The following is a 14747-nucleotide window of genomic DNA, read 5'->3' as shown; positions in this document are numbered from 1 at the left end:
CACTTTACACATAACCATCTTTTTTAATGGATACAAGTGTTCACTTATTAGCATAGTGGTATTCAAGGACCACTCTTTTTCCTTTCCAATGGAGCTATAGGACTGAGAGATGCATATGTTCCTAGAACTCCATTCTCAGTTTCTTAACTCTGGGAATGCAGGGCATCTAATCAATGTCACAATCAGATCAAAGTGATTATTGATTCCAAGAAAATGTACATAGGGGCAGCAGAACCAGTGCCAGCATTTACTATAGAATAATAGGCAACAGTGCCATCATAGGTACAGCTGGAATAATCAGTCCACATGCTAGTCACCGCTTTCAATACATTGCAGGTTTAAATTGGGTTGCTTAGCCAACAACTCTACCCCCCCCTCCTTGGCCATTGATGGAGGCTGAACCATACCTTTCACAACCTTGGCATCCAATTTGCCCCCAAGCTGAGATTCAGCCCTCATTTCCTCTTCATCACCAATGCCTCTACTCCCCTAACATTGCTCTTCTCTGATCCTTCCGTATGCTGCTGAAACCCTCATTCAAGCCTTTGTTATCTTTAGACTCAACTCTTCCAATACTCTCCTTGCCAGCAGACAGAAAGAGCATGTACACACATTGCACCTGTTACAGCTAAACAAAATAAGTGACAGCCATTCACTGATTCATTCTTCAGGGCAATGCCTTTACCAATCAGAGTCAAGTTGCCTGGTTTAAATTTCAAACAATGCTTGGCAGTTAACTGTAGTCACCATCAACTGGTGCATTCTCCACGGCAACGCCTCTACCAGGGTCCACTTGCCAACCAATCAACTCTCTTCTCACACAGTAAAAATTGTCATTCCCTTTACATTTAGTATTCTTGCGAATTGTCCTGATGAATGCAAAATGAATAGCTTTGAAAAAACGTCTCTTTTTCCAGCAATATTTCAATAAACTTAAATTCTATATTGCAGTAATATTAGAAAATTTACAGAAAATCAGTTTTGCATGTTCTGTAAGAAAACTGCACAGAAGAATTCCAAGTTACTATCACACTTGTCTGATATCCAAGGTACATTAAAGTGCAACATGATAAATATTGTTACAGAAACGTTGTGCTATGATCAGTTTTCTCACTATAAATTTTACCTTACTAACAGTCGTCTCAGTTCTGCACATAACTCTGGATTTTGACAGCGAAGTGACAACAATGCCTGTGTTATTCTTGCAATATCTACTGGCTTGTATAGATCCAATTGTTTGTACAAAGTTGATGCAACTCTGAGCGAGGAGAGAGATAAAAACAAGCATTTTCTGGTCAAAGGCTAATACAAAAATTTATTAAGTCATAGCATGGAAGATAAATATTTCTTACAACCATTAGAGCACATTTTCTTGTCAGCAATAGAACATACACTTACTTCTGAATTAGTTGTATATTCCTGCATTCCATCTCTTCCATGGTCTCTATTACAGCTAATGTTTGTGAAGGGCTAAACTCTTCAACCATTAACAAGGTATCAGATTCAAGCCTATACGATGGGGTAAGGGTGTGAGGAGGAAGGAGGAAGAAACGTTTGTTGCAAGTTAATTTGTTAATTATATTTTAATGAGCTTTGATTTACATAATCACACAAAGGTATGTAGTTCGATATTTCTGGTCAAAATTCAGTTTACAGTATTTGCAATTAGTATAATGAGATGGTTTTAAAATCATTTGTTTCATTTAACTATATAAAATGCGAAAGGTTATATTATTAATGACTTGCAATCATTCTTAGTGGGATATAATTAATTATTTCTTAAATGGATGAAGATCGTGAAATTAATATCTCAAAACAATTTATAGGATTTTTAAGAATTGCTTTAAAACCATACAACGATAGAAATTTTAAAAAAGGCACAACTTCACATTTTTCTTTAACAATGAATAAGGAAAGAAAGAGGTCAGAAGTTACTTTAGATGCCATAGCCAACAAGTTAGTAACATACCTTTCCCTAACCACCGGTCCAGATAAAGGTCCTAATGCTGCAAACAGCCTGGCAAAACTGGCAGGGTCAATGTGAGCATCCAAAAGTTCAGTAAGTCTCCATTTAGCCGCTAGCCGAAAGTCACTATTGCTAAAATGTAGAGATTGGTACATCCCAAGGATTATGCTTATATTATCAGCATCCAGACTTTTTATGTTTTGAAGAAAGATCTTGTTGCATTTTTCCAACAGGGGACGATGACTGAACTTGATATTGCGTAGAAATTGTACTATTCGGCGTGAGTTGTTAAATTGAGAGGGATCTCTGGTATTCAATAGAAATTCTGCCTTTTCTATCAGGCAATTTCGAAGGCGTGCAGAGATCATACCAGAAATGCTCAACATTAATGATGAAAGTATCCTATTCAACAGACAGACATAATTACCAATGACAATTAATGCTTTCAGAATCATTCATTGCTTTATGTTCAATGTCGCAACAAAGGTTATAACTATTTTTCCTATTCCACCGTATTTAATTTCACTGATGTCAGATTGAATAAATACCAGTAGGAGATTGTACAGATAAATATTAATACGACTAGTACTTTATACCACCTTTTAAAAACTATTCTATTGAAATCAAACCATTTTGCTGTTTAATCATGAAAAATTTATTTTATAAGATCATATTCAAAACATGAGAAATGTTTAGTTAGAATAAAAAAAAACACTTAAGTGTACAAGAGCACCAAATGATCTATAATTAACATTATAATCAATCCTTATGATCAAATTCAAGAAATATACTTTTAAAAAATGCTTTATCAAAATACAATGAAGGCAACAACCCCCAAAGTTCTACAGCTTCTTTGCTTTGCATCTCAAAAGAAAATTTCCATTTATATAGCATCTTATGTTTCTCAAGATCATTCTAATGCACTTTACATGCGATGAATTATTTTGAAGTACATTTCCTGCTGTTAGGTAAGCAAACCTAAAACCAATGCAAAATTAGTGACGCAAAGTGCTGCAGCCATAAAACAACAACAATGGTGCTACTTGCCTATTAACATTACCTTGCATCCTGTATAGATTCCATTTTCCTGCTAACAATATCAGTGATTTCTCCCATTAGTGGACTATGGTACATATGCTGATCAGTCAGACATACAGCAAACTTGGATAATGTAGCCATGCTAAACCTGTCATAACAGAAACGGCATTTATAGCCTAGAAAACCATACTACAGTAATGTAAATATTTTATTCAGTAGAGTTAGGTGTTCATTTACCCTTTTGCCTATGATCACAGCAATATGAACTGGCAGAGCAACAGTGTTAAATAGCACAATAATCAATATAGCTAATAGAATGCTGATCTTTATATCCAGAGCACTAGAATTCAAGGGAATAGAAGTTGTGCCATTGCTACCACAAAGCCCTGATTAGACCACACCTACTGTACTGGATTCAGTTCTGAGCACCACATCTTAGGAAGGATATACTGGCTTTGGAGGGAGTGTACCATAGATTTACTAAATACCACCTGGGCTTCAAAGGATAAATTACAAGGAGAGATTATAGAAATGTGTGTCGTACTCCCTGAAATTTAGAAGATTATAGGGTGGTTTGATCGAAGTTTTCAAGGTGTTAAGGAGAAAAAACGGATTAGGCAAAGAAACTATTCCCACTGATTGGGGGTGGGGGTCTACCAATAGGGTACACAGCCTAAAAAAAAGCGAGACTTTTCAAGAGTGAAGTTAGGAAACACTTCTACATGCAAAGTTCCAAACTTCTACAATTGTTTTCTGCAAATGCCAGTTGATGCTAGGTCAATTTTAAATCCAAGGTGGATAGGTTGTCATTAACCAAATATGTTAAGGAAAGGGGCAAAGGCAAGTATATGGAGTTAAGTCACAGATTAGCCATGATCTTAATGAATGGTGGCTGAACAGGCTCAAAGGCTAAACGGCATACACCTGTTTCTATGTAGTACCTATATCAACATCAAAAACATATGTCCTACCAGTCACTACACTGTGTAATACACTTCTTTTCTAATCAGATTTGGCTTGCTTTCTGAGATGCAATTTGGCCTGAAAATAAACATTGCACCAAACATGTTGGGCAAATTTCTGACACGATCAAGATGCGTCACAAATTTTCTATAATTTATATTTCTATTACATTTTATTCATGCCTTTTCACTTATCCAAAGACCTCATAGCATCAGCCAGCAGCGGAGAGAGTAGATTTTTCTCTGTACTACTGGAGTAGAAATTATTCCATTTTGGAAGGCAAATTAGGCAGGATCAGCACATTTTCTTCTCTGTGCACTGGTCAGGTGAGACAGACAAACCTATCCCTCCAATTCTCTAAAGAAACACTGTCATCTAATTCTGCCACCTACCCTCACTCAGCATTAATATAGCCTGCTTTCTTTTCTTGACAAGTGGGATTTTGGTTTTGCTGATTTTTAAATGATATTTGCTGACTTTAACACTGGTTACTTTCCATTCTCCCAAGCACATACAATGATTCCTGATTCCTGAAGGAAAGATAGAAAATATTCTCAGATTTCATAGTATAGAAACAGTTAAGCCTATCACACAATTGCAAACTTTGTGAAAGAACCATCCACTTAATTCTAATCTCCTGGACTTTCCTAAATCATTTACAGCTTTCTTTTCCAATAGTTTATCCACTTCTCTTAATAACACAAACCTATGCTATCACCCTATGGTGGGGTGCATTGGTACATTAGCAACGGTCTGCCTTTTTAAAAATAATTCACAATATATTTCAGCAAATTTGTGGTAGATCTAGATAAAAATGTAAAACAATGCATTCTGGTCAGGGTGGGAAAATTATCAACATCCACCAATGAAAGGGAATTAAGAATTTATTTTTATGTTTTAACATCAAATTCCCTTCCTCACTCCCCCTGGTATCTTCCATAATTTTCTTACACATGTTAGTAACACTACAGGGGAAAATGGTTCAGGGAAGTTGCTGAACCCAGAACAGAGATTTGAAATTAATGCTCTTCAATGCAATTATATCATCTACTGTTGTACCCTAGTTTTGTTGCCATTGACCAAAACAAAATCTGCTGGAAATCTGAAATAAAAGCAAACAATGCTAGAAATACCCACCAGGCCAGGCAGCATCTGCAAAGAGAAAAACAATGTTTCAGGTGCGTTACCTTTCATTAGAGCTGGAGTTGAATTCTGATGAAAGGGCACAGAACTGAAACGGTAACTTTGTTTTTCTCTTTACAGATGCCGCCTGATCTGCTGAGTATTTCTAGCACTTTCTGTGTTACTATTGAGGTTGTTTTGTGTCTCATGCTGTGGGGTCTGGATTTCTTCACCGTTGGTCTTTTGATAGTCTTTAATAGCTTTTTACAGAAATAGGGGAAAAATTTATTAAAATAGATTTTTTAAGTTAATAAAGTTTGTAAGAAAGGAACTGCAATTCATGGCAGATTTTAGTCTTCAAATAAATTGGACAAATCAAATTGGCAGAAGTAGCCTGGAGGATGAGCTCATAGTGTATTCGGGACAGTTTCTTAGAACAATACATTCTGGAACCAACCAGGGAACAGGCTATTTTAGACCTGGTAATGTGTAATCAGACAGAATTAATTAATGACTTTATAGTAAAGGATCCTCCTGGTAAGAGTGATCATAATATGACAGAATTTCACATTCAGTTTGAGGGTGAGAGATTTGCATTTGAAACTAGTGTTTAAAACTTAAATGAAGGCAATTACAAGGGTACGAGGAGAGAGCTGGCTAAAGCAGAATAGGAAAATAGGTTAATGCAGGACTGGAGAGAGGCAGTGGCAGACATTTAAGGAGATATTTCAGAACTCTAAGATATATTCCATTGAAAAAGAAATATGCTATGAGAACAATAAAAGGATAGACCATCCATGGCTAACTAAGGAATCAAATTGAAAGATGTGCAAAGGTTAGTGATAACCCGGAAAATTTTAGAAACCAGCAAAGGATGACTAAAACAAATAATGAAGAAGGAAAAATTGGAGTATGAGAAAATTAGCAAGAAATATAAAAATAGACAGGGTTAACAGGTAGAATATGCTAATGCATGATAGAGATGGTGATGTCATCCCCTAATACATGACTGACATCAAGTCGGGCGGGGGAGCGCATGAGGTGAGGCGGTGGGGGGGGGGGGGGGGGGGGGGGGGGGGGGGAAGACCGTGAGGCAGCGGGGGGAGAGAGAAGAGCGAGAGGCGGCCGGGGGGGGAGAGAGAAGAGCGTGAGGCGGCCGGGGGGGGGAGAGAGAAGAGCGTGAGGCGGCCGGGGGGGGAGAGAGAAGAGCGTGAGGCGGCCGGGGGGGGAGAGAGAAGAGCGTGAGGCGGCCGGGGGGGGGGGGGAGAGAGAAGAGCATGAGGCGGCCGGGGGGGGAAAGAGAGAAGAGCGTGAGGCAGCCGGGGGGGGGAGAGAGAAGAGCATGAGGCGGCGGGGGGGGGAGAAAGAAGAGCGTGAGGCGGCGGGGGGGGGAGAGGGAAGAGCGTGAGGCGGCAGGGGGAGAGAGAAGAGCGTGAGGCGGCGGGGGGTGGGGATTACCCTCTAATTCGTTTAGATGTAGTGCTAAAATCAAATGTTTAGCATATATCAGAGTACGCCTACAGTCTATCTACTGACCAAGTACCAAGTCTCGAGTCCACAGATAGAAGGACCATCTCAGAACAGCCAGGAAAATTGAGTTAAGGCCCTAACAGATCAGGCATGATCTTATCTAATCACAGAGTAGGCTCAATGGGCCAAATAACGTACTCCTATTTCTTATGATCTGTACTACTCTTGGTCCCTTCTTTATTCTTCTAAGGCTGCTGGATTCTGTGACAATCTCTCCTCCAATTTCCTGAGCTATTCACACACTTTAATTTGTTTTATTGTAATTCTTCCCATCATTTCAGGTTCACGTTGTTAAAAGAAAGACTCTGTGGTCTCAGAATGTCAAAAAACATTTTACAATCAATGAAAAGTTCTGAAGCATTGGCACTGTTGTCTTGAAGGGAAATGTGGTAGCCATTTGTACAAAGTGAGGTTCCACAAACACAAATGGGATGACCAGATAATCTGCATCAGTGATGTTGGGTTAAAGGATAAATATTGCCCAGGGTACCAGATAGATCTCCCCACTCTTCTTAACTCCAATTAAGATGGCCCTTAGTTTAATGTCTCATTCAAAAGTGCTCTTCTATCAATACATCAGTACTTCCATAGAATGTCAGCCTAGATTAGGTGTCATGCTGGTCTTGCCAGAAATACCCACGTCCCATGAACAAATAACATGTGTAGGTTAAGCTTCTGAAGGTTTACCAGTATCCAGCTCAAATAAATTAACATTCCCAAAGTTCCATTTGGATCACAAGTATCAATATCCATGCCTCCAATGGGCAGAAAATCAGTTCGAAGAAAAAGGTGTTTTGTATCACACTAAGGTTAACATGCTCAACTGCAGGCAGCCTTTATTGAACTAACTTTATTTACACCTTCCTAACAGAGGGGGCAGCAGAGAACGCAATATACCAAGCAGCTCAGGTCTTGCAATATACAAGAGGCATATATTTTAAGCATAATAATTCAGATGATTTATTGGTTGTATCCACTGTAAATTTATTCTACACATGGTGTACCTTATATAGTGCCTAATATCTGAAAGGAAACTATGCAAACATAAGATGAAACTGCACATTATTTCTAGTCATATCTGTTGAAATTGCAAGGTCAAGTAATAATCCTTTAGTAAGTCAGCATTTTGTTGCACACTTGCATTTTTTTGTGCAATTACTTCCCAATAGGTTTGGTCTGTTAATACTGCAGCATTTTCAAGGTGAAATGCTATTATCAAACCATAAAAAAAAGAGACTAAATGCAAAGAACATCACTTGTCAAAAACTATTAAAATTAAAGATCAAGAGAATAACATCTACTGTATTTACCTTTCAATCCGCTCCCATGCTTCAACCATAAGCTGTTGCACCATAGAATCATGAGGTTCAACATTCAACCTTTTAGTAAAATATAGGAGTATATTGTTAGATAAAGACCATTATGCTTGAAGCAATGCTAATTTAACATGAATAGGTTCAAATGTGTGCACATATTTAGGCTTTCTCTAAAACTGCAAACCATGTCTGCAATGTTTATACTTCTATGCTTATCCATTTAATGGTGTGCAGATGCATGTGTTATTGGCTTTGAAAAATGTTTTAATGTTCTTAAACAACAAGTTCAAAAAAGGTTGACATGGCTCACCAATAGTCCAGGTTTGGAGTATGGATTCTGATGTTTATCAGAATCTTAGGTTGGTGTGCTCACTTCCTGCAACTACAGATCAATTCTACATTGTCCTGCTGTCACTGCTTCAGTCTCAACATGCTTTTCTAATTCACTGTTATGGGCACTTCATTTTGGTTTTTACAATCGGAAAACGAAAAGTAACTCTATTCATACAAATTTATAGGTAGGTATGTGGGGTATTCTGTCAGTATTCTGGTTAACAACTTTTACTTTAATGTTGTGATAGACATTCTGATGCAGTGATAGAGATGTGTCTGTCACAAAAAAAGCTCCAAAGGCTGTCTATTGATAATGACTGAAAAACTTTCATCCTTTTACATAATAGCATATACAGAAAAGCTTCAAAACGGCCTAATACTATTCAGCCAGTGTGGCAGTTCCATTACCCTCATTCTATTTATTCCTGAGTAATCTGAACAAGATTTTTGACCTAATGCTAATGGGGGTCAAGATCAATTTAGAATCACAAACTTAGACTAGTTATCTCAATCTTGCTTCCAATAATCTAAGTCAGGTTCTGCATATTTTCTGTATGTTCTGCTCCTTAAAGCTCAGCATTCTATCTTGTGGATCTTGTGCTCCAACACTGCTGGCCACAGATTATCTTCCAAGTTATTATAGTGAATCGTGAACTAAAACAAAGCAATTTAATTGTTCTCAAACTTTTGCGTTCTTTTTGAAAACTTCACTTTTTTTGCATTATGTACCATCCCCTAACAGGCTTCATTTCATCTTAAGATTTCATAAGATTTCATATTCATCCTCTATGTTTTTTTTAAACTAACCACTGGTCTTGAGATATTCATTGAGTATTATAAAAATCATTCAAAAACCAAGCATTTTACATGCTCCACTCATAAAAGTGAGAATATAGCAATTTTATAGGAGATGGAATTTTATACCAGAAAACATCTGTGAATATGTTCAAATCATAATTCTAATTAATCGTGATAGCATTTGAACAAGATTTTAACAATCACATTGACCAACACAACCAATTGATATTCCCCAGCAATAAAATATATATCTATTTGGAAATAGAGATGGTTTCAGTCAGTTGTATTGGTAGGTGTTAGGAATGAGTTTTAGCTTCAAAGTTTAAGTTTGACTTGTATTTCTGTATCTGTGTTAAGATCAAATTGAGTTTTAGTTTCACTTTAAAAAGGTGATTGCATTTCTAAGGAGAGTTTTATAAATGTAAGCTAAGTTGAGCAAACACAAAAGTAGAAAAAAGTGCTGTTGCCTAGCAACATGGGTCCAGAGAGGCAGGTCCCTCCCAAAGACACACAAAAGCCAGAAACAGCATTTGTTTTGGAAGCTGTTGAGTTCAGCTGATTTTGAAGATAGCTGCCAGAGAAGCAACCTAGAAGAGGCAGATAGCCAGCTCCAAGCTAAAGTTGGTGAAAAGTAGCTGCCAGAGAGAGACTGGAGCAAGAGGGACAGGTAGCCAGTCCCAAGCTAAGGAAAAGACCCAAAAATCCAGGGGAGTGGAACAGGGGAAAGTCCCAAGTCCCAAAGGAAGGACAAGAACCTGGAAAAGGTCCTGTTAAGTGAAGTTAAGAATGAGGGGCAGAGAGAAAGGCTCCAAGCTTCCAATTTAAAGAGACAAAAGCTGCAGAAAGCAGATTTAAAGCAAGAACAATTTGTAAAAGGCAAAAAGGTTCAAAGAGATGGCTGAAGGTCTGTAACTCTTTGCTATGAGCATGTGAAGCAGTGGTATACTGTTGACAGCAGAGTCGGTGAGAGTGAGTGTGTGGAAGACAGCTTGAATGCATATGGTGACCCAGGGTAGAGGGACATCAGGAGGAAAGTTCAAAATCCTGGAGGTGAGCCCTTGCAGAAGGCGTCCGAGGGAAAATTGGTTTGGGAGAAGACTCCAAAGCGAGTGTTTGGAGAGTGGAGATTAGAAACTTTCATGTGAAAGTCAGAGTTCAGTGAGACTTCTTCACTCAGTGTGACAAGCATCTAGGGGAAGTTGAGGAGAGATCCATAGCATCTGGTTGAGGTGGCAACTGTCACTTGGTTTCAGAGTGGTGTGCCTGACCACAGGGTGCCATAGATTTACATGGACTGTGTATTTACTGTGAACATTAAATAAAAGGTAGTTTTTGTGACTTGTATTATTCTTACAAATCTGCATATATTTGTAAAGGTATGGTTGTGGGTGAAGGAGTATTGTAATATATTTTGTCTTTTCCTGTTTAATATATGTCTTATGTTTTGTTAAAGGTTCATTAGCTGCCTCCTGTAACCCTGTTCAGTAGCTACTATCCACGTGTCTAAACAACCAAATAAAAATTAGGATCTAATCAAACTGAGTTCCACTCTGGCATGAGGCTTGTCCAGGGGTAAACTCAACCGGGATCATTACATATCATAGGTCACTGTTTTAAATAGGATCCATCACAAATGGTGTCAAAATAGGCACGGATTAAGTTGAAAAAGATTGCAGGGTTTTAGTAGATTAGTTGCTCAATAAGTCACTTTGGAGCTGCATTCAACAATGCAGAGTGCAGTCAAAACAACAGAAAACCAAAGTCAGAAGAAATCATGCTGAAACTTTGGTCATTCCGCATCTTGTGTGCAGTTTTTGGAACTGAAACACAAGGGAGACATTGACACCCTGTGAAACAGATCAAACAACCTTGAGGCTGATCCCTAGCATCAGACGAGATCTGAGGAAACACTGGAGATACGTAGGCTTTCCAGCCTTAGGAAATATAGGAGACGGTAGATGGAATAGAATAACCACTAATTCACACTTAACTGTGGCAGTGGAGCAAAAGGACATAAGTTTAAACCAGTAAAAGACAAATTTTGGGCTGATGTCAGCAGTTCTTTACACAAGTTGTGATCTACAAATGGAATAGATTTCCAGGTATAGAAGGCAAAAACCCATGAAACATTTAATAAAGTTAGAAACAGCAGAGGGAGGATTGTAGGGTCTTCCTAGATGTATGATGGGCTGAAAATTACCTTCATCTGCATCTACCTAGTGCACATTATTGCAATTTTAGAGCACTCTCATTTCTAGAGGTCATTTATTTTATGCTTAAATGAATGTGAATGATTTGTACATATGTAAAAATCAAATAGTACAATTTGCAAGTTATGGTAGCATCCACGATTGTCAGATCAAAGTTATAACACATGCCTTCATTCCCATACATACTCAAACTCTCAGCTTTCAGTTACTTGATGCACTTACAGTTAAATGCACAGCTATTTGGAACTACCATATCATAGCAAGAAGCCAGCATTTTGAACAATAGTGTAACAACAAGGAAGCAATTAAACAATATGCATTTAAGGGGAGGATAGATAAGCACAAGGGAGAAGAACAAAAAGGGTTATGCTGATAGTTAGATAAAGAGGGAAGGAATCGCAAATGGCACATAACCAACAGCATAGACTGGTCGAGGCAAATGGCCTGTTCCTGTGCTATATATTCTATGTAATTCTATGCTGCTCTATGTAATTAGCTTTATGGCTGAATGTTAATATGCTATGAGGAGCTACAGTACATGTAAATGATTGCACCTTATCCTGTTTCAGTAACTTAATTAGCCTCAGTGCCTGTAGTTACCTCAATGCATGGTATAACATATCCACCAATGTTTCATTGTCCATTAGGTCAATCTTGTTTTCAGCCAGCACACGAAGAACCATGAACTGTGGATGTTTTCTAATGAAATCTATAGTCCTCAGCATCTGTGGCCTCTCTTTTTGAAATTGCCAGAGCAAGTTTATTGCATGCCCCACGTGCGTCACCGAAAGCTTGGCTTTGTTCTTCCCTACAACGTCAAATATTTGGTCCTCACTTGAGCAGCTGCCCAATTGATCTAGCAAAGAATCACAACCCATTACCGGTGGGTGGTAGAAGGTCATTGAAGGGTGGCATATGTGCTTCAAACGAAGCATTTTTAATAGGAGCATGTCTTTTTTTCTAGCTTAAAGCATATTTTCAGATCTTTTTTAAATGACTAAAGTAACTACCAAAATATTTCTGTTGTGTATTGAAAATGCACATCTGCATACTCCAATAAAGGACACAATTCCTGAGGACTACATTTAGAATATATTCAGTCCCTGTAAAAATAAGAGAAAACAAGTTAAGTGACATGAAATGAGTTATTTAAGAAATTATTTTTAATTTATTACTGAAGTCAATATCAACATTTTAAACTGTCCAAAAGTTGCAATCCTTTTAATTTAAAACTAGCTCTGCAAGGCAGCCAAGTGGCTCAGTTGATAACGTTTCTCCTTCTGAGTCAGCAGACCCCAGATTCAAATCCTACTCCAGAACTTGTTGGCCATGGAGGAAAATTCACATGGCTCAAAACAGATTGTTAATCATTCTGCAAAATCCTTCACTCTACATCATTCTGTAAGGAAGGAAAGAGAGTGAAGTCATGTAAAGCTCCATCAAAGCTCTGCTGTCCATATCTAGACTTGCACCAAATTCATTTGTCTTTGTGCTCATTGACCTAAGTTTACACCCAGACCAGCAATGCCTTGATTTTAAAATTTTATTCCTATAGTTCAAATCCTATTATTATGGCCTTGCCCTTTCCCATCTCCATTAGCCCTATAACTCTCTTAAATTCTGCTCTCCAGTCAACACTGGCTTCATTGCATCCCTCACTTCCTTCACTGGATCATCAGTGGCCAAGCTTTCAGTCCAAAGCTCTGGAAATCCTTTCGTCAATATTTCCGCCTCTCTCTCCTACTCCAAGATGCTTCTTAAAGTCTGATTCTCTTGAAAAAGCATTTGATTTTGACAAAGCATTTGATCACCAGCCCTAATGTCACTTTGGCTAGGTATCAATTGTTTTATCCAATTATGTGCCTATGAGATGCCTTGAGATGTGTTAAAATGTTAGAGCAATGTATAAATGCAAACTGTTGTTGTTGAATGGCCAATTTATGTAATAATCTACTAAGAAGCAGCCAGTATGGATTCAGAAGGGGAAGATCATGAGTGCCCAACATCAGCTTTTTCGAAAGAAAGAACTTGCATTAAATAGCAGCATTCACAGCCTCAGGTTGTTCCAAGGCATCCAACAAAATACTTCTGGTAGTCACTGTTGCCATGCAGGGTAACGCAGCAATTAATTTGCAAACAGCAATATCCTAAAAAGAGCAATGAGAGGATGACAAGATCATGTTTGCTGAGGACAGCATTTATTGCCCATCCCCAATTGCCTTTGAGAAGCTGCTGGCAAGCAGCCTTTTTGAACCACTGCAGTCCATGTGGTGTACACACGGTGCTGTTAAGGGAGGGAGTTCCAGGATTTGATCCAGTGGTAGTGAAGGAACAGTGATATATTTCCAAGTCAGGGTGGTGAGTGCTTGGAGGGGAACTTCCAGATGGTGGTGTTCCCATGTATCTGCTGCCCTTGTCCTTCTAGGTGGTAGTTGTGGGTTTGGAGGGTGCTGTTTAAGGCATTTTGGTGAGTTCCTGCAGTGCATCTTATAGATGGTACACACTGCTGCCACTGTTCGTCAGTGGTGGACAGAGTGAATGTTTGTGAATGGGGTGCCAATCAAGCAGGCTGCTTTATCCCAGATGATGTCAAGCTTCTTGAGTGTTGTTGGAGCTGCACCCATCCAGACAAGTGGGGAGTATTCAATCACACTCCTGGCTTGTGCCATGTAGATGTTGGACAGGCTTTGGGGCATTACTCACTGCATGATTCATAGCCTCTGACTTGCTCTTGTAGCCACAATATTTATATGGCTAGTCCAGTTCAGTTTCTGGTCAAAGATACCTCCCAGGATGTTGATGGTGGGGGATTCACTGATGGGAATGCCACTGAACATCAAGGGACGATAGCTGGATTCTCTCTTGTTGGAGATGGGCATTGCTTGGCACTTGTGTGGCACAAATGTTATTTCCATATATCAGCCCAAGCCTGGGTATTGTCCAGGTCTTGCTATATTTGGACATGGATTGCTTCAGTATCTGAGTTGTCGCGAATGGTGCTCAACACTGTGCAATCAGCGAACTTTCCCACCTGTGACCTTATGATGGAAGGAAGGTCATTGATGAAACAGCTGAATATGGTTGGGCCTAAGACACCACCTTAAGGAACTCCTGCAATGATGTCCTGGAACTGAGATGATTGACCTCCAACAACTACAACCATCATCTTTTGTGCTAGGTATGACTCCAACCAGTGGAGAGTTTTCCTCCTGATTCCCATCAAGTCCAGTTTTACTAGGGGTCCTCGATGCCACGTTTGGTCAAATGCTGCCTTGATGTTGAAGGCAGTCACTCTCCCCTCTGGAGTTCAGCTCTTTTTTCCATGTTTGAACCAAGGATGTTCAAGGAGCTGAGTAACCTTGGCGGAACCAATTGAGTATCAGTGAGCAGGTTATTGCTAAACGAGTGTCACTTGATAGCACTGTTGATGACCTCTTCCATCACTTTACAGATGATGGAGAGTAAAATGTT

General features: G+C 38.9%; 1 protein-coding gene across 8 annotated transcripts in view; it reads right to left on the bottom strand.

The window, feature by feature from the left end:
- fastkd1 (FAST kinase domains 1) overlaps nucleotides 1-14747 on the bottom strand; it is a 43703-nt gene that overhangs the window by 18135 nt on the left and 10821 nt on the right. For 4 of the 8 annotated variants that reach the window (XM_041200733.1, XM_041200732.1, XM_041200734.1 and 1 more), the window contains exons 2-8: nucleotides 12287-12379; nucleotides 11877-12132; nucleotides 7930-7998; nucleotides 3027-3152; nucleotides 1970-2368; nucleotides 1399-1509; nucleotides 1127-1258 (exon numbers count right to left, since the gene is read on the bottom strand). In XM_041200733.1, the coding sequence (XP_041056667.1) occupies nucleotides 1127-1258; nucleotides 1399-1509; nucleotides 1970-2368; nucleotides 3027-3152; nucleotides 7930-7998; nucleotides 11877-12132; nucleotides 12287-12326 (1133 nt within the window). In that variant the 5' untranslated portion in view covers nucleotides 12327-12379. Of the gene's footprint in view, nucleotides 1-1126; nucleotides 1259-1398; nucleotides 1510-1969; nucleotides 2369-3026; nucleotides 3153-7929; nucleotides 7999-11876; nucleotides 12380-14747 lie in introns of all 8 variants that reach the window. The other 4 variants (XM_041200731.1, XM_041200730.1, XM_041200736.1 and 1 more) reach the window with 2 other exon arrangements.

This window comes from Carcharodon carcharias, chromosome 12 (genome assembly GCF_017639515.1).
Source record: "Carcharodon carcharias isolate sCarCar2 chromosome 12, sCarCar2.pri, whole genome shotgun sequence".
Taxonomy (NCBI): Eukaryota; Metazoa; Chordata; class Chondrichthyes; order Lamniformes; family Lamnidae; genus Carcharodon; species Carcharodon carcharias.
The sequence above is the reverse complement of the archived record's forward strand: the minus strand, read 5'-3'. Positions and strand labels throughout refer to the sequence as shown.